At 37.3% G+C, this 20521-nt stretch overlaps 1 protein-coding gene across 4 annotated transcripts in view; it reads left to right on the forward strand.

The window, feature by feature from the left end:
• TTC33 (tetratricopeptide repeat domain 33) overlaps positions 1-17892 on the forward strand; it is a 41526-nt gene extending 23634 nt beyond the window's left edge. For all 4 annotated transcript variants that reach the window (XM_052670387.1, XM_052670386.1, XM_052670389.1 and 1 more), the window contains exons 4-5: positions 8474-8605; positions 15189-17892. In XM_052670387.1, coding sequence (XP_052526347.1) covers positions 8474-8605; positions 15189-15539 — 483 coding nt within the window. In that variant the 3' untranslated portion in view covers positions 15540-17892. The remainder of the gene's footprint in view (positions 1-8473; positions 8606-15188) is intronic.
• The last annotated feature ends 2629 nt before the right edge of the window (positions 17893-20521 follow it).

The following is a 20521-nucleotide window of genomic DNA, read 5'->3' on the forward strand; positions in this document are numbered from 1 at the left end:
GGAATGGTGTTGCCAGCAGGAGCAGGGCAGTGATTGTCGCCCTGTACTCAGCTCTGGTGAGGCCGCATCTCCAGTACTGTGTCCAGTTTTGGACCACTGACTGCAAGAAAGACATTGAGGCCCTGGAGCAGGTTCAAAGAAGGGCAACACAGCTGGTGAGGGGTCTGGAGCACAGGGCTTATGAGGAGCGGCTGAAGGAGCTGGGAATGTTCAGTGTTGAGAAGAGGAGGCTCAGGGGAGACCTCACTGCTCTCCATAACTGCCTGAAGGAGGCTGTAGTGAGCTGAGGGTCAGCCTCTTCTTTCATGTAACTGGTGATAGGACTGGAGGGAATGGCTTCAATCTGTGCTTGGGGAGATTTAGACTGGATGTTAGGAAATACTGCTTGTCTGAAAGAGTGGTCAGGCAGTGGAATGGGCTGCCCAGGGAGGTGGTGCAGTCACCGACCCCGGAGGTGTTCAAGGAATGTTTGGGTTTTGTGTTGAGGGACATGGTTTAGTGAGAACTGTTGTGATGTGTGGATGGTTGGACTGGGTGATCTTGAAGGTCTTTTCCAACCTTGGTGTTTCTGTGATTCTGTGATTCTGTTGTTCAGTTTTCAAATCCTTATTGCTACTGTATTTGATTCTAGTACAAAGAAAACAAAAAGAAGCACAGGTTGTGGTCAGTGTGGCTTTTTTTTTGTTACCCCTCCTCTGTTGTCTGCAAACTGAATAGAGTTAGATTTTGTAGAGCAATTAATTGAAAAATTAGAAGTTGCTTTCAGTGTAGTAATGCTGAAGGAGTTTTTTGTTGTGTGCAGCTACAGAAGTTTTAGATCTTACCTAGTTTTGAATTTGATTTGAGGTGAATTGGTAGAAGACGGCATTTTGCTTTCCAGCTCACCAGAAAGGACTCAGAAATCGGCTGAATGATTGTGATTCGGTTTTGTAAAATTTCTTTGCTTAATGATACTGTTGGAGAGGAGCAAAACCTGAAAGAATATCATGGACATGAGCCAGTGTACCCTCACAGCCCAGAAAGTCAACCATATCCTGGGCTGCATCAAAAGCAGCATGGCCAGCATAGAGGTGATCCTGCACCTCTACACTGTGAGACCTCACCTGCAGTACTGCATCCAGATGTGGAGTCCTCAGTACAAGGGAGACATAGGCCGGTTGGAGTGTGTAGAGGAGGGCAGCAAAAATGATCCAAGGGATGGAACACTTCCTCTACAAGGACAGACTAAGAGAGCTGGTGCTGTTCAGCTGAGAGAAGGCTTCATGGAGACGTGATAGCAGCCTTTCAATATCAAAAGGAAAGCTATAAGAATGAAAGGGACAAATGCTTTAGCAGGGACTGTGGTGATAGGACAAGGGGAAATGGTTTCAAACTCAAAGAGGGGAGATTTATGTTGGATGTAAGGAAAAAAAAATCTTTTACAGTGAGGGTGCTGAGGCACTGGATGCCCCATCCCTGGAGACTTTCTGGACCAGGTTCTGAACAACCTACCTCAGATCTAGAGTCTAGCTCTAATGTCTCTGTTCATTGCAAGGAAGTTGGACTAGATGACCTTTAAAGGTCCCTTTCAATGCTAAGGATTGTATGATTCTATGATTTTAATAAGAGAATTTACATTTTTACTTTCAGCGTGAACTTTGCTCTCTGCTGAAGAAGGAACCACAGCTGGGAAGTTTGACTGTTTCTCATTGTATTCACTTTTTGTTGTTCCATAGTACATTCTTATTCACATTGCAGTAGAAGATACGTCTATGTACAAAATTGTATACTTCATAAAATTATTTCTTAAATCTTTTTAAACAAAAGTTTAAATCAGCAGCATTTGTTTAGTATGCACAAGTAACTATTACAGATGTTATTTGTGGTATGACTTATGCTTACTGGAAGCTGATTACTTTAAGGTGTAATTTGATATCTTTCTACTTTTAATGCACTGATGTGAGCTGTAAAAATCCATTTTTGCCGAAATAGGAATACTTAAATCATTGAAAAAATACTGTGGTTAATGCTTAAATGAAACTGTCTTCTGACTGAGTATATTGTTCCTATCCAGCATACCAACACAACTACTAAAGCTATTACTGTGTAGCTAAATGGGAAAGTTTAGGTACCTCCAGATTTGGAAGAACACCAATTTCTGCAGGGCCTTGGCTGGTGCTTAGAGCCTATGAAGTTCATCACTGTTGGTGCAAGTCATATATTTGAGGGAGTGATTCATGTTAGGAGTAACTTTTCACTGCGTGCAGAGGATTTTTATGGCCTGTACTCATTTTCTGTCAGTAAAGAAAAATCTCCCTGTGAAGTCATTCTTTTTTGAGATTTAACATGGAATGAAAGATTGTGGATGGGCTTTAAGATCTGTGTATTCTGCAAGGCTTATAATTTTAGTATGGGTTATATAGCAGTTTCCCAGTTCATCAGTATTTGCTTTATCAGCAACAAAGTAACATTGTATATATTCTGTTGTTTAATATGCAGCTCAGCAAAATAAGCTAATGACATAGTAGGAATCTGTAAATATTTATGGAAAGGATTAAAAGATCTGTATTCTGACTGATGTGGGACAAACATCTTTCCTAATTTCTGAAGAGCGGAAATAGCGTTTAAAGTTTTCAGTTGTCAGTGACAGTTTGCAATAAGTGCACTTCCAGAAAGCCATATGGGATCTGTGAAGTTGCTCAACTGAATCTTGGTTCAAAATCCATGAAAGCTGATGAGTTTCTTTTCATTGCTCTCAGCTACTCTTTGATCTCTGATTATGATGTGTAGGAAGTTAGGGGTGCACATACTGTTCTCCTTTTCGTGCAAGATGTTTCAGTTTCTATAGTTCATCTTCCCTTACCAGCTTTAACTGCTTCTCTGTTGAAAATGCTGGATAGCAAGTGAATGATTATGTGAGCAGCTCGTTTCTGTACTATTATTATTTAAACGTTTTGGAAAAAAACCCCTGTCTCCTATTGTTAATTCTGATACTAGATCAGTAGCATTTTGTTCAGAGGAGTGTAGGAAGCTCACCTATATTCAGTCTTTAAGAAGGTCGTTAATTCTTAAACATCCAGTGCATTATTTCACTGCTGCTTTGAATTATAAGAAGTCATAAAATACATAGGAGTTGTAGAAATTGAGTCTGAACCTTTGTGCAGTGGACCAACCAGGAATCTTTCCTGAAGGAAGAGGCATATCAGAGGGCAGTGGTTCGGCTGTGTAATGAACTCTCCTGGAATTCAAGTAGAATTCCTGAGAGTTCACCTGGCTAATGTTGCTCATCCAGTGATACTTGTACTGCAGAAATCTCAGATAACATGTTCTCAAACATGCCATGCAACTATGACAGCATTTGTGCTGTTTCTTAGGGACACTGAATCTACGTGGTTTAGTACTGCAGGGAGAGGGAAGACGAGGATCTACGACTGTTGTTTTTTTTCCCCACCATAAGTTAATACATTTTTAAAGGGATCCCAAAGTATACAGTACAGTTGTTTTTAGATATTTGTAGAAATGAGTGAACACAGATGAAAACAACAACAGAAAAAACAGTTCTCTCAATTTAGTAAGCTTTCTGGCTGTTTATCAGCTGTCTGATCTACTTTCTGAACCATCCAGCATCCTCAATTGGCATACAGTGAACAGGATTTCAGCTACGTATTTCTTTTATAGGCCAAGTCCATTATTTAAATCATTCCAACTACTGTTCTTAAGGATTAAGAAATCCATTGCTGTAGAAAAAATCCATTGCATATGAAGAAATAATTTCAACTTCCACTCATCTCTCTTCATACTTAAAAAATTGACAAGCTTCCTAAGAAATGGACAGATTTCATAATCTGTTAATCAGTTAAGGTTATAACAAATCAGCTAATAATAGTTGCTGGTTTATATCTAGTAGATGTATGATCTTTGGTATTTAATATATGTTTATATTACAGAGAATGAAATTTAGTTTAATACAAGGCCTACATGTGTGGCAGGTTGTTGAAAACAGACTGGCTGCTGCGCATTCATCCATGACAAAATATAGCAAAAAAAAAAAAGAGAGATGTAGGAATAATTTGTTCCTGGTTCCACTGGAATCTGTTTGCTGGAACAGACCTTTGGCCAACATGATTTTTACAGTTAGTGAACTCATCCCTGGAGATGTTCAACACCAAACTGCGTGGAGCCCTGGGCAGCATAATCTAGTGGGTGGCAACCCTGCCCAGAGCAGAGGTTTGGAACAAAATGATCTTTAATGTCCCTTCCAACCCAGAACATCCGGATTTTGTGAACTCAATGTAGGTATGAACTGAACTGAATTTAACATACCCTTCTGACAGACAGTCCTAAGATGCTGTTTTCATGTAACAGACTGAAATTCTGCTACCAATGAGTATTGAGATCTGTTGATTTTAAAATGGCATTACTGTACGTTTCTGTGGATTGCAAAAAAAAAAAAAAAAGAAAAAATCTAAAAGCTTACTAATTAAAACAAAGAATTACTTCCAAACAAAACAGTACATCATGCTACAGCACAAACTCAGTACCTGTGTAAGTTTAAGAGGAGGGAGATTTACTGAGAGGATTACGGCACAGCATCTGCCTACTTGGAAGTTCTTGTGGTCATGAACTGCATTTAGTCTGTGCAGCAGTTGATGAAATTCAGTAAAGGAATTACCAGATTCTTCGTGTATTCTCTATCAATATTGTAGCTGTATGTATTATATTGACTCTGCAGAGTTGTGTTTCTGTATTTTTATGTATTTGTAGCTTTCTTGTAATGTCTGTTATTAGCCATTTTGTGATTTACAGTAATTATGTAATGTTCTAATGTTACTTCTGCTGTGCAAGCTAGTAAACTGATAAATATTTTAGTGTTTTAAATAGATCGGTTCATTTCTCTCCTAAAATAAAGACTTCACAGATGTATGTCTGTGAATGACACAAACTTCACTATAACTAGAAATAAATCATATATGGGATAAGATTACTTAATTGTGAAATCTGAGTGCTGCCTTGCTAATGGACTTTGCAAAAGAATATTCATACAAGAAATTAGAGTAACAGAAGTGAAACAGAATCTTAGAGAGTCAGCTCTTAGAGAGGACATTCATTAAGGAATATATTTTAATCCTCACTATACAGGCAGGTAATTTTGGCAAAATAGCTCTTTCCTGGCATATCTTGCTTCAAAACAAAGATCTGTTTTGTTAATAGGATTGTCTCTTCATGGAGGTTTTCCCCAGCATAATTTTGACAAGTAAAAGGTTGATGTTCTCTCAAATGAAAGGTAATGTTGGTGCATTTTTCTGAGAATACATCGTTCCTCTGAAGGATCATGCTATTTGTCTGGTCATTGAAAAATATCCTAGTGCAACTGAATGTCTTTTTTTTCTGTTAAAAAAAAAAAAATAAATAAAATAAAGGTGCATTTTAAATAAATATTCTGACAAGTCTGATTTATTCTTACAGTTTTGGCAGCCCAGCCTGTGGCAGGGGAGTTGAAACTAGATGATCTTTCTGGTCCTTTTCAACCCATGCCATTCTGTGATTCTGTGATATGATTCATGACTTAAAATAATGTTTGCTTGTTCCTGCTTTCACTAGTAATATGAGTTTTTATGAGTTTTTGTGGACGTGACTGGCAAAGGGCGCAATTATTCATCTCCACTATCAAAAAAATTCCCACCGTTGAAATAGGTTTGAGTGTAACTTGAGCTTTACACAAAGTTGCTGATAATGTATTCTAGTTGTATGTGTCTGGATTCTGACAAGAATTCCCAACAAGATGCATTCTTGTTGTAGTTCCTTCTGAATGGAATTCAGCCAAATCACAGAGTGCTTATTTTGGAGGGAGCCTTTGGGGGTGGTAATTTTTATTTAGTTAGTTTTCTTCAGAAGAATTATTTCAAAGCAGTGAAGGTAAATATCCAAGTATAACCAAACATCTTAATATAAGAACTGATTGTAATAATGAAGAGATAAAATTAGAAGATTAGCAGCCAGCATTCTAATGCTGCAGGTGTAAGGAGCACTAATGGTTGACAGATTCCTGTTGCAGTTGCACATCTGAAGGAAAGATGATCATACATCATCTCAAGTATTTCAAGCAGATGGACTGGGATGAACGAAGACTAGAAGCATCTTAGTGGGAGGCAGAAAAGTAGACCATTATGCTAATATCATGTTTGACCAACTCAGAGTGACAGTAAAAAAAAAAAGAAATAAATAAAAGGAACCAAAATATAAAGATTATTAAAAAGACGATAAAGTAAATTTGTGTGCAGTCTGTTTTATTAAAGTGACGGTAATGTCACATGTGGAGTAACCTAAAACAAAGCTGCACACATTCAGATCTGCCATTGCATGTTCATTTTGATGGACTTTTTGCTTGAAAATAAAATTGCATGAAAATAATGTGCATTAAGATTATTTATCTATAATGGCTGGCAAGTACAGGTGTGTGCCTTTATTAATAACTGAAAAATGTAATTGTGCTGGGTGGCTAATTGGAACACTCAAATTAATGTTTTAGTAACTTGAGAATCTGATGCCATAGTTGCTATTAGCACAGTGTTTACCATCATGATTTGGAGGAGTACTTTTAAAGCAACTTATCTAAATTAATGCACACAGCAGTTTTACATAGATGGAAGTATAGTAATTGGGATGCATTATTATCAGCAAGGTTGTAGTTCAGGAGACAAGGCAGTAAAATTCGTTCAACACTGCAAATTACATCCTAAATATTTATAATGGTATTTTGGAGTTGTTGCAGTAGAAAGTACTTGTAAGAAATACTGGCTACTCAGAGAGATAAAATTATTCAAGTGGTTATATACTTGGGTTTATCTTCTGTTACGAGAATAAACACATTAAGAGATGAATGTAAAAGCTAGTTGAGAGGTGCAGAATCACTTGATCTTGGTGGGATGTACACCTCTCCACTAGTAACAGTTTGACTCAATTAATGGATTTGCTTCAGTCAGAAGAAGATACCCAGAAAAATGCAGTTAAACTGAAAGTTTTGAAAAAATGCACAGTACTCATTATATTATTTTTTTCATGAGAAAGCACAGTTGTTGATAACTGTTGAGGAAAAAAAAGAGGAGAAAATGATATGAAGTGACTTACAGCTGTGGGGGGTTGTACCTAAAATTGTTTAGGTATTTTTGAATTCAGTGCGTAGCCTGTTGAGTTAAAGTGAAACCAGTTCAGGTATTTTTAACTTCCAGTATGTAGCCTGTTGAGTTAAAGTGAAACCATGCAACTACTCTTTAGAAGAAGTCTTACTAAGAGATGACAGGTATGGATCCAAAGGCTTTATTGGAGATTTCGCTTACTGAATTTCTTGCATGCACAGTTTACTTTCTACAGTAAAAGCTATTTACTGTTGCTACTGTAATGTTGTGCGAGTACTTTGTGAATGAAAGTTAATATTAATTCAAGATACTTGAATTTGAGTCTTGCTCTACACCACACTCATATTTGTCTGTTTAATATACTATGGGAAAGTAAGGTTAAATGCGTTCTACACTTAAGCAGCTGTGCTGTTGTATTCTGTTATTTATCATGCTTGAGGGTTGACCAATTGGGAAGAAAGTGGCTAGCCATGCATGAGTCTTACTTGTGTGGTTAACTTTTTCATCACGCTGTTGGAATGCAGTTGTCATTGTTTCTTTTGCTGTTACCTATCACCATAGCATGTGGGTGTCTGAAATAATGATCTCAGAGTGATGCAGGTCTTCAGGTAACATGCCAATTTCATGGAGGTCTTGGAAAAACAAGGCAAGCTCTGAGCCACATTATGAGTTGTTAACTATGATTTATATTCTAAGTTATGAAGATTCAGTACAAGGGATAGAGTAGTAGTGGGCCCATACTAACCTGCAGTGCTGAGTGAAAGTGATCTCCATGTTCAGAAACCACTATTTTAATTTTTTTTATGAAGATGACTTCATATCTAAGTAAAGCATCCTTCAACAGCAAGTTGTCTCTCGTGTAACATTTTTGCAGTTGTTACACTGTTGTTTTCATTCTGATTACCATTTTTTTCCCATAATTTTATCATGTGCACTGTAACTTTATTGGGTAGATTTCAATTTTCTATTAAAAAGAAAAAGTAAAACTCAGGAGTTTTGCAACAGTACTTATTTATTGTGCTTAATTCTCGATGTTGTCCCATGGTGTAATGCCACAATTCTAATATTCTTTTACAGAGCATGGGATTTGTAGGGAGGAAGAGGGGATGCCTTCCAAAGCAATTAATCTACTTCTAGGATAATTGCTGGAACAGTTAAGATGAATCATCCTGTAGCATGCCTGTTTCTCTTCATGAGCTATGGAGCAAGTATAAGTGTCATAGACAGCTGACTATGAAAAGATAGGTGAGATGAAACTGTCTTTAATACTGGAAAAATGGTGGTTACTTGAGTAATCCCAGAAAACCTAATTCTGTTTTCAGTTGCTTATTCTTATTCCTCTTATTTTTTTGCCATAGGTTCTGATGTCTTTACATGAAATGTTCCCAGCAGTGCATGCAGCAGAAATGGCTGTTCAGAGGAACCCACGTTCCTGGGATGCCTGGCAGACTTTGGGACGTGCCCAGCTTGGACTGGGAGAGATAGCACTGGTAGGAAAATAAATAACATTGACATGTTAAAATTGTGAACTACATCCTCTGAATTGTGTGTGAGAGAGTGAAAGTACAGAAATACCAAGGCAGTTGAATAGCCGTAAGTAGCTTGAAAGCAGGCAAGGAAAAAGATGTTTGCTGTTTGTTGCCAGTATGCCCCTCTACTTGGTTGCTTATCGCAAATGCTTCCTGTGTGGTTTTGCTGCCAGGCTTGTGTAAGACCTGCCTAGCTCAAAGCTTTCTGTGTTGTATGCTGTGCTTAAGTGGTGGCTTTATGCAGCAGAATAATTTCAGTGATGTAACTGTGTATGCTACATTCTAGATGCTGTATGTTGCAACACAACACACCAGGCTTTAGAGCTGAAAGTACTGTAAAGTCCCAGGTGATACCTGTCCTCAGTTTTATGCACAGCTGCTAGAAGATATCTTGTTTTCCCTAGCTCCTGCTTTCTTGCTTCAAGTGCAGCAAATCACATGTGCGCTTCCACACATCCCTGTGGCTCCATGACTCCATATGGGAGATGAAATTGATGCTTTTGCTAATAAGAGAATAAAAAGGCTGGGGTGCTCTGCAGTAGCTGGAGTACAGCTTTTCTCTAGCTCCTGCTGAATGCCATGGTGCTGTACTGGGCATGCTAAGTGATACAAGAGGAAACATCCCTTACATCAAATCACCCACAGTCTGCAGGTCATCCAACTCTAAATAGCTGTCTGCATGTTAAAGTGTGGAAACAGAGTTAATGAGCTCTGTAGTCCAGATATGTTCACAAAAGTCAATTAGAAAAATAAACTGTAATGGGCTCTCAGATAAAAAGATAGTGGCTTTATTTTGTTTTTGTTTTGAGTAGCTGAGTGTTGGTTTTATAGAAATGAATAATATTGTCATTAGAGTATTTCTGGAAAGTTGCAGTGTTTAAACAGAAGACTTTTCAAGCATAAATTAAGATGCTTTTGAGTGAAGCTAACAAATCATGGAGAGCGTGATTTTTTTCTAAACTACCTTAGGGTACAGTATTTGAAAAAAAGAAATTAAAAAAGGGCAAAACATGAGAATAACATGAGGTAGAAGCTGAGTGTTGCAGATATATGTGTAGTCTTCTGCCTTCTGTTGTCACGGTATCAAAACAGGAAATATTTAATATAAATCCATATCTGCATGATGTCAAATAGTTGGTGACATTGCATTGTTTTTGTGTTGCAGAAGGCAAGGGCGGATGGGCTGTCATGTCTGCATTAATAATCTATAAATCCTCTTTTTTTTTTCAGTGCCTAAAGTTGCCACTGTAAATTATGTCTGAGATTTTAAATACGTTAGTCTCAGGAAATTCAAAGTTATTTCCTGCAAGAATACCAGGTAGCTGGTGCTGCTTATTCTATAAAAAAAAAAAGAAAAAAAAAAAAGAAAAACAGAAAAAAAGCTACAATAACAGCAATCAAAATTACAGATATACCCATTTTAGTTACACCACCAGGTCTGCACACCAGGCCATGCAAGCTTCAGCTGCATTAAATGCATGATTCCAACAAGAGCAAATATCTTCAGTAAGTATAGCTGGGGACTTAATATACACTCTGTGTTCATTTTGTTTTAATTCAGACTAGCTCTATTTGGAGAGTTTCAGGGGCTATCTTGGAGTGTAATGTGGAATTTAACCAGAAGGGTTGTCTGAGTCCCCAGCGCTAACCAAAGCATTTTAAATTGGAACAGAGATTTGCATCAAAGTACATTGTGAATCTGAACTAAAACACCCTTATAGGTGCACCTATAGTTACGCTGTATTGACACTGAGGTGTCAGAGCAGGGAGCTTGGTGATGGGTAACTTCCTGCTGCCATCTCCAGTGCTTTAACATGAGGCACTGTTTGCTTTTTGGTGTGTTTAAGGCATACTGAATTGCCTCCTAATGAGAGTGCTCTCACAAACAAAGAATAGCATTGGGGTTGTTTATAAACTTCAGATAATGCTCACTATTGTCAAACAGAAGAATTTTTAAGGAATCTATGAAAAGACTGGAGAAGCCTTATAAGGTTAAATAATTTCGTAAGTATTGAACTTGTGGAGACTTCTTGAACAAATTATCTATTGTAATTATACTCTTCCCATTAGCCTTTCATTGCCATGATATTCTCATCTTTCACTGCATTAAATTTTTTACAAAGAAGTGTTAATAAAGCATGAACGTCAGTGCTTTTTGTAATGTCTGAGATTTGGAAACTCCTGCCCTTCTCAAGAGCAGCTTCAGTGCTTTATTGTTTCAAATCTCCTTTTCTTCACTCCAGTGTATTTCCTCACTGCCCACATCCTGCCAAATGGTCTGTCATAAATATTTTTATTAATTCACAGAGAATGATGTACTTTTCATAGGAAAAGATGTACTGTATTTTGATTTTGTTTCCTCTGTCTGAAATACAACTTCCAAACAAACTAATCTATATTGTGTGTAATATATTTATTTCTTGCAAATGGAAGATTTGTGGAGGATTAAACTTGTGACAGAGACAAAATGAGGTAAAGTAGCCCCAATTTATTTAACTTTCAGAGAAGCTATGCACTCTTTTTTCCTGAATTTAGTAAATCAGTTCACTAATAAGAGTTAATTACAAAAAAGCAGGATGTAGTGCATATCAAGTAAGATGTAATTTCTTACATTCTCGAAGCTGACTTATAAGAGCACACCTGAGTAAATGTCACTGTGAATACAGAAACTGTAGAAATGCATAGTTGAGCTTAGTCCATTTCTGTAATTGTAAATGTTTGTCTTTGGGTGAATTTTACTGTATTGTTGATAACGCTCTGAAGTAACAAATTCATACAGCTGTTCTTCATTGGAACAGTTTTCTCCATGAGAGAAAGTGAGGCATACTTTCTGTGAAAGAATAAAAACCATAAATAAATAAACAAACAAACCACCAGGCAAACAAACAAAAAGCACACAGCAAATGCAGCATTAAAAAAAATAACCAACTGAAAACTACTGAGTCTCCCAGATCGGAGATCTCCCAGACCCACCAGGTGATGGCCTTGGAGACACTGCTCTCAGTGTCCCTGCTTGAGCAGGGTTGGACCAGATGGACCCGGAGGTCCTGCCAACCTCGTCCATTCTGTGATGTAAGTTTACTGTGGACTGGGTCCTCATTTTCAAATCTGGAGTGTTGATAACTGTGATAACATTGGGCAGATGCATAAATGGAAACCAATGATGCGTGCTTATTTCTTTCATTTTTAGAGAATATGTTTTTCTGTGTCAGGGCTTTTATGTAGCGATAGGAGTCATGCAAAGAATAATTATTACATTTTTAACAGAATATATTTGTTAACCTAAGAGAATGTTACAAGGTTTCATTTTATATTTAGCATTTGTAAACTGGTTGTGGTTGTAAACTGGTTGTAAACCTGGTTGTGTTCCTGCCAAATTCTTGAGTCAGGTAACTCACATTTTCTTTTTAGACTCATATGAAATTAAAATATTTAACTACAGTGCTGTGATGGTTATTGTTTTACAACATAATGTATAGATTATTGTTATAGTTATTTAAGCATATTAATAAGATATATGAGAGTAATCAGGACTTTTTTTATGTGCACAAATGAAATTAAAAGGAAGCGCTGCAATTGAAAAAATAGCTACTTGATTTGTAATTTTGGCCTAGAATTTCTTGTAATTTCATTTGAAGTGTGAAACAAAAACTCTAAATTACATTATTTGCATCAGGTTTTGATAAAAGACTTTTCTGTAGGGAGATAAACAAAAAAAGAAAGCACGGGACATATTTCTTGTTCTGGTGTACAGAACTACATGCCAGCCACGTACATATTCTAATGTATAGGATTTGGGAAGCATTAAGCTGAAGTTTGAGAGAAAATAAAAGACTTTGTCAGATGAAAAGGAGCTATGTTGAATTCTTTTCAACAGCTTTTAGTGATCCTTTTCAAGAGTAGGTACCTCTCAGTGATACAAGGTTATGATGTATTTTTAATGCATGGAAGTCCTTTCTACTGAGAGCTGATTTTTATTTTCAGTTTGCAGAAAAGCAAACAAGTTTCTGAAAGTTTAAGTGCTCTTTCAGCTGTATTTCCAGCAGATCTGTGTCCACTCTTGGGGATGCATCCTATTTAGCAGTATCATTTGGTAGGAGTCAAATGTTCTCGAATGGGATAGTTTTTTTTGTTCCAACAATGAAACTGGATTATGCCTATCTGCAGTAGAGCTGAACAGATCTCTAAGGTAAAGCCAGCCTAAGGCAGATGTTTCCACAGAGTTTGCCCCAGTGTCTTGCAAGGATACTTCTGAAAAAAATAGATTTATGAACTTAAGAACTGCAGATAATAAACTGTTCAGCTTATTCTTGAATGCAGAATTAGTGTTTCTGCTGGAAATAATTTTCAATTTAAAAATCGCTACTGAAAAGAATAAATAATTGGAACAGAAATCAGCATAGAAAAAATCAGCTTGTTTAAAGTTGAAATAGGTAAAGGCATTTGCTATTCAGATTAAATTATATAAAGTAATTAGAGTGAAAATATCTGGATTTCATTTGGTCAGTGTCTTTAAATATAGTAGAGATTTCTGTGAAAATGAGTTGTAGTCACTGTGAATAGCACAAGATATAACAGACTTTAATTGGAATAAAATGCTATGTTGAATGTTAGGGAAAAATGTCCATCTGTAAGTGTTAGATACGGAGAAAGATTGCTTATAGTTGTATGTACATCTCAACTGTTGGACAGCTTTTAAAATAGGTCAGGTAGACTCTTGTTGAGATGTAAAATAAAAGCTTGCTATAAGCACTAGTGTCAGGTGTGAGTTGGGTAAGCCCCAGTGTCAGCTGTGTATAGTCTCCATCAGCACAGAATGTGAAAGTGGCTCTTCCTGAACTGATCCATGTGAATGGCTTTACTACAAGATAATTTGCTTTCAGCAGTAGTTTGTAATTATTAAAATTATAAGTGGGATGTGAAGATTTACAAAGATGCTCATTTTCTGTTGAACGTTTCTGAGGGCAGCTTTTTCAGCTTATTAAGTGTTGCCTTATATTAATCTGTTTTTTACTACTGTGTTCAATGTCACTTAATATGCACAAACGTAACTACATAGAAAATTTAACAGAACTATATAGAAAGGTTTTAATTAAGAGACCCCTTCCTTGGAAAGCTTAAAGGCAGATGGTGTTTGTTTACATTTATTTTTAACAGGAAAAAAAAAGAGCATTTAGTGTTTACTTGTAGCTCATCTATCCCTGGAAATGAAGATTAGCAAAGTTGAATAAAATGACATTGTTCTGCAAGAATTAAACTGCACTACTCCTTCTGTTTAAAGTTCCAGCGTGCTCCTATACTTCAGATCTGGCTGAGGACCAGTTATAAAGTCTTCCGTTTTCCTGGAACTGAAAGGCTGCCTATTACAACTTCAGTAATACTGATAGCACAATCAGCATTTCTTAAGATCTGATCTGTATCTAGTCTGTTCTTGCTGAGTTCATGTTGTGGAATTTGTGTATTACTGTGGCCAGGAGAAGAATGAACTGGCAGTTTCTGTCAATTCAGATGAAAAGTAGTCATTTTTCAAATTAATTTCCATTCTTTTTGTATTTATAAATAATGAATGAACACAGTATTTGATAATTGCTCATGTCTTTATAGTCACTGCATGCAAGCTGTTAGAACTGTCCCCGAATACTACCAGCAGTATAATTATTGATTTTCCACCCTGTGGGAAGGCTTATATGCTTCACCATAGAAGAATTTGATCATTCAGATGGATACTTCCATAACTGACAATAAAGTCATAGATGTAAAATACTTACATGCCTGTAAATCACAGTAGATGAAGTCACTCTTTTCACTGTTGACATATGAGGGCTGCTCCAAAAGTGATGCCTCCTATTTTACTGTATTGGCCCAAGCCTTCAGAGAAGGATGTTGGTGGTACAGCAGCAGAGGCTGAACCTTCCCACTAATATCCCATTACATGTTGTTGCTGTGTGACAGATGGCAGCAGAGGGGGGCAGTCTGACACAGTGGTGTCTGACATGGAAATGCACATGAAGCCAAAGGATGGAATTGAATTATTCTATGCAGAAAAAATTGCACCTGCTGACATTCATTAATATTTGTGAACATTTATGGCGACCAAACAGTGGATATGAGCACAGTGAGGGTGGTGGGTGGTGGGTTGGTTTCAGCAACGATGCTATCATAGCAACTGCAGAACAGTGGGTCTCCTCCACTAGTGCTGATTTTTAGACTAATACAATAATGCAATAGTTTTGTCTTCTACTTATTTGCAGTATTGTTTTTGACATATGAACTCTTATTTTATCTTTGCTGCCAAATACCTGGTCTGTTGATTGTGCTTTCATGTTCCTGGTGTTTTCAGACACTTGCATGCAGTGTTGTTTGGGGTTAATGCTGCTATTGAACTTAGAGTTGAGGGAGAATATTCTTCGGAAGTCAGATTATAGTGAAATCATTTTTTGCTTTGCTCAAATGATGTACATAGTTCTTTTTTTCTCTGTAAATTTCTGTGATGAAATATATTGGCTTCAAACTTTCCAATCCCTCTTCCTTATTATGTTTGCAGGCAATCCGGAGTTTTCAGGTATCCTTACACATCTTTCCAATGAACCCTGAAGTATGGAAGGAGGACCTTTCTTGGGCAAGAAAACTACATGAACAGCAGAAGGCAACACAGACTGAGGCAGTGCAATCACAAGCCAAAGGAAAAGAGGTTGCACAAGCATCGATCCCAGACTATGACTTTGAAAGTGATGAAATTGTGGCAGTCTGTGCTGCCATTGCAGAGAAGGAGAAGGCTCTTTCAGAAGCTAAAACTGTAGTGATCGTCTCTGCTTCAGGCACGGTAGAAACCGTTACTGAGAAAGAGAATTGCACTTCAACTCCTGATGAATCCATTTTTATCAGAGCCCGATAGGGCAGCCCTGTGGATTGTTGGTGCTGCTTCAAATGTCATTTATCACATTGGATTTTGATTTTTTTTTAAGCAAAAATAGAAGATTGAAATCATTTTTCTTTTGTAAAGTGAAAAAAAAAATGACGTGAGTTGTTTTTCAAGAGGAAACCCAAGATTTTATTTTGAGAATCTCATTAAGAAATGTAATGTTAAAACACTTGACTAGTTTCGCTCGCTGACCTTACAATATTTCATAATTTTACAGGTTAACGTCTACATTTTCTGACTAATTAATGAACTTATTTAAAATGCAAGAGAAAAAGGGATTTCAAAATATATATTTCAATCCTTAGTCATTATTTATCTTCCAGCTATGTTGGAACTGTTCTGTGAACTGTGAACTGTTCTCTGTTATCAGAAGCTTTTATTTTCATTTATTTTCCTATGGGGTTGTTTTCTATGAAGCAGAGATGGACTTTAACTTCTGTGTTTGTTGTGTCTGTGATGGACTGGAGATCTGATCTGTAATTCAAACAAAATTGGTAAAGCCTTTCATGCTGCTTTCAAAGGGGAATGGTTAAACACTACATGAAAGGCAGTGCTATAGTGAACAAGCTCCTGGATGCTTCTTTGTTATTAAATGTTTCAGTAGAAGAGCTGAAGTTCAGCTGAGACTGAAACTGGGCTTTTCTTCAGTGCTGTGCTACAAATACTGCTGCAAGTAAAATGTTGGGAGCTGGAAGTAGATATTTGTACATTTTATGTAGCCTTTCCTTTCTTAGTAAGGCTAGTCTTATAAAGGGGATCAGTTTTCTTTTTACAGTTCTTGGAAGCTGCCAATTAAATTATGGTCTCGGTTGTTCAGGGCCGCATTGGCTGAGTCTCCATTTTTATTCTTTCTGGATTTTAGATGCTGTGGTGGATATTCATAACTGAACAAACTTATGAGACGTGCTTGCTTAGACTTCATCTTTGTTTAGGGGAAGATTGCTACTGGTTCCTTAAACAAGCCATTTAGAGAAACAAAGTCAGGCAGTTTCTCTGATGGTACTCTTTGCTAAGACTACCCTCTTTTTATTGTCAGAGGAGACAGGATAGAGATGAGAGCCTCCAGACTGAACTGAACAGGGTTGGGAACATATTTTCACTTAAAATATTAAAGTGAATATTAATATTAAATAAATATTAAATATTAAATATTAAAATATTCACTTTGAAATAATTTGAATGGAAAAAAATTCTTAAAATAACAGTGAAGCCTTTTGAAATCTCTACATCTTTAATACTTGATTTCTATTAAAAATGTATATATATTATTGTTGCCATGAAGCATGGTGAATTTTGCAATAGAATGCTTATTGTAGAAAAGTCACCCAACTCACAGCTTAGTTCATTTGAATATTGCTAATTCTTAAGAGGACGGCTAAGTTTTTTGCAGAAATTAATTATCCTTTTAAAAGACTTAATTTCCATGTTCTCACATGACTAAGCTTTCATTATATTTTTGCAAATACATGCATATTTTTTTAGATCTCTGTGCATGCCCACAAATAATGTGCACTTTTTCACATTTAAATATCCAAAGTAATTATAATTACAGTGACCATTAAAAAAATATCAGACATCACCATACTATGTTTTTTGTTTATTCAGTTCTGAGATAGATTTTTAAATGCTCGTTGAATAGGTATCTTATTCTTGTTTGAAATGCTCTGCTGTATAATTTCTTCATCTTGTTGTTTTTGTTTTGTTTTTTTGTAACAAATAATACAGTCTGTTCAGCAATAGGAGGTGTTAGAAGAGTTTGATAACTCTCTTCAAAGAAGAGACGTTCTCTGTTTGGAAAAGGAAGCGTGCAAAAAAGTTGTAAGACATTTTCAATTTTCCATTTTGAAGCAATTTGGCTGTAGCCAAGTAAATCTTTCCTTTGTTTGCCTTCTCTAATTGTATCAGTGTTGTGTATTTACTCATGTGGAAGGGACTCCCTTATTCCTTGCACAGGTCGTTGTTACCACTCTTTCTGCTTCCACTGAAATGATTTGCAAAACTACTATTGAATTCAATGCTGTTGGTCAAAGTTCTGGCAGTGCACATCTGTACCATCAGGCTCAACAGTTGTGTTGGGCTGGAGGGGGTGTTGTTCCCATTCGCAGTTCTAAGTGTGTTTTTTATTCTGATGTCACGAGGTTATAAATTCTAGGTATTGTCAGTAATATCTTGAAACAGATAGCAGATAAGTTATTGTGAACATGTTACTCTTAGGGAGGAAGCTTCACTACTGATACTGCAACCTCTCTCCTTTTTTTTGTACAGCATGCCATTTTTTGCATGTACAGGATTTTCTGGATATGTTTGAATAAAATAGTGACTTCTCTGCTGTGTAGTGATGCATGTTTATTCTTTAGCTAGTAACAAGAATGTTAAACCATTGACCATTTTAGGATGTTAGTCATATAATCAGTTGGCTTCCTCTGTCTCTGCTGGACATGTTGACTAGTTGTAGTTTTGTTTTGTTTTGTTTTGTTTTGTTTTAAAAAAAAGCCATCGTAAGAAAAATATTTAATAAAAGGTAGTGGTAAGCGGTTCTGAGCATCTCAGGAGTATCCAAAAGAATGTGATCCGAAGGAGAAAGCAAAAAGGGAAATACTACTGCTACTTTACTAACTGAAATTTATTATTCATAATCATCACTCACAGTCAGTGGCTTCAGTAGCTTTTGTATATTTGTCTTCCATATGAATCGTACATATATGAAAATGCTGAAATGTAGCAAGGTAGTTAAAGAGCAAAATACACACAGCTGAGGATTTAAATCTGACTTTTTCACTTGGAAAATTTTATATAGAATCATAGAATCATAGAATCACCAAGGTTGGAAAAGACCTAAAAGATCACCCAGTCCAACCGTTCACCTATTCCCAATAGCTCCCACTAAACCATGTCCCTCAGCGCAACATCCAGCCTTTCCTTGAACACCCCCAGGGTTGGTGACTCCACCACCTCCCTGGGCAGTCCGTTCCAGTGCCTGACCACCTTTCTGAAAAGTAATACTTCCTCATGTCCAGCCTGAATCTCCCCTGCCGTAGCTTGAAGCCATTCCCCCTGGTCCTATCACCAATTACACGAGAGAAGAGGCCGACCCCCAGCTCACTACAGCCTCCCTTCAGGAAGTTATAGAGAGCAATGAGGTCTCCCCTGAGCCTCCTCTTCTCCAGGCTGAACATTCCCAGCTCCTTCAGCCTCTCCTCATATGGCCTGTGTTCCAGACCCCTCACCAGCTTTGTTGCCCTCCTTTGAACACGTTCCAGGGCCTCAATATCTTTCTTGCAGTGAGGGGCCCAAAACTGGACACAGTACTCGAGGTGCGGTCTCACCAGTGCTGAATACAGGGGAACAATCACCTCTCTGCTCCTGCTTGCAACACTGTTTCTGATGCAAGCCAGGATGCCATTGGCCTTCTTGGCCACCTGGGCACACTGTCGGCTCATGTTGAGCCAAGCATCATATCTGGAAAGAAATTCCATATCTGGAAAGAAATGTGTAATTTAGAGGGACATTCATGTGCCTTATGTTAGATAAAAATCTTTGGAAAAATTGAATCAAGGTGCTTAATTAGTTCCATTGACTATAAAAAAGAAGCCTGAAGTGGCTGACTAGGTGTCAGCTTCAGATACTGAAACGGAGTATATGAATTCCACCCCTACGGAATGAGATAATGATCTTTTGAAAGTTGAACAGATGACGGCTGTTTTGAAGGTGATGTCTCCTATTTTATTGTGTTTGCCTACGACTTCAGAAGCAGATGTTGATGTTAGAACAGTAGAGGTTGAACCTTTCTACCGTGGGAACAACAGATGGAAAAGACAGCAGCAGAAAGGCAGCGTAACAAAACGGCATCTGAAGTGGAAGTGCATATAAAGCAGAGGTGTGTCACTGAATTCCTCTGCAGAAAAAAATGGCATCCATTGACAGTGATTGATGCTTGCTGAATGTTGATAGATACCAGTGAGCAGATGTTGGCACCGTGAGAGTTTCAGCAGCAGCAACGCCATCATAGCAGCTGTGAAACAGTGGGTCACCTCCGCAGCATGCAGGCTCTTGTTCATGGCTGGGGAAAATACATGGCTAGTGGTGGTGACTGTGTTGAAAAATACTGTTCTGCAAATCTGAGAATTTGCTCTGTCAGAGTGTTACTTTTTGTTGTAGTATCTATGGAAATATATAGGAAGGTTACTTTTTGGTAATAATCAGAAATACTTAGATTACACAGAGAGAGAATACTTTCCAACAATATTAGAGGGCAAAGTATGGATCAGATAACACCGACTAATTTAATAATACAATATGGGACTGGATTTTAAAACAGGTTATGGAAGGCAAAAAAATGAACTTTGTTCTTCTCATCCCTAAAACTTCCTTGAGTAACTGTTGATGTTTGGGATCAAGATGAGAAAGGTAGCACTGAAAATGTACCTGCAACATGAGGTTAGTGTCCCCCAGATCTTAAAAGTAATGGTAAGAAGGTCAAAATGAGTTTTATTTCTAGATCATATAAGAGCTGTGAACTTACGTAGTACTGGGGTTCAAGAAAGCAGAAGCATGTGGGCTTGGACTATGCAGATTTACTGTAGGTTGGTGTCATTGGCTATCACATTCTCAAGTGGATTGAAGTTCTTGGCCTGTTAAGCAGCAGAAATTCCATTGTGGCAGATTGACTGTCCTGGTTTAGGGGGCTGACTTTCTGAAAGAAGTGATTCTAGTAGCTCTTTGAATTCTAGAGAGTAAATGGTCAAAGGGAAAAACTGGATGTAAGGAGTGAGTTTTGTATTGAGGTTCAGTAAGCTTGGGGTTCTGACTTCATTTTATTTTCTTATCTGATAAAGCTGACAGGACTATAACAGGGCCTAGCAGTGGAAAAGGTCTGTTGTTATTTTGAAACTCGAAAAGTAAATCTGCTTTAAGTAAATCAGATACTCAGTTTTGCAGAAGAATATTGGCTGAAA

Source organism: Tympanuchus pallidicinctus, unplaced genomic scaffold (genome assembly GCF_026119805.1).
Source record: "Tympanuchus pallidicinctus isolate F22 unplaced genomic scaffold, pur_lepc_1.0 scaffold9, whole genome shotgun sequence".
Lineage (NCBI taxonomy): Eukaryota > Metazoa > Chordata > Aves > Galliformes > Phasianidae > Tympanuchus > Tympanuchus pallidicinctus.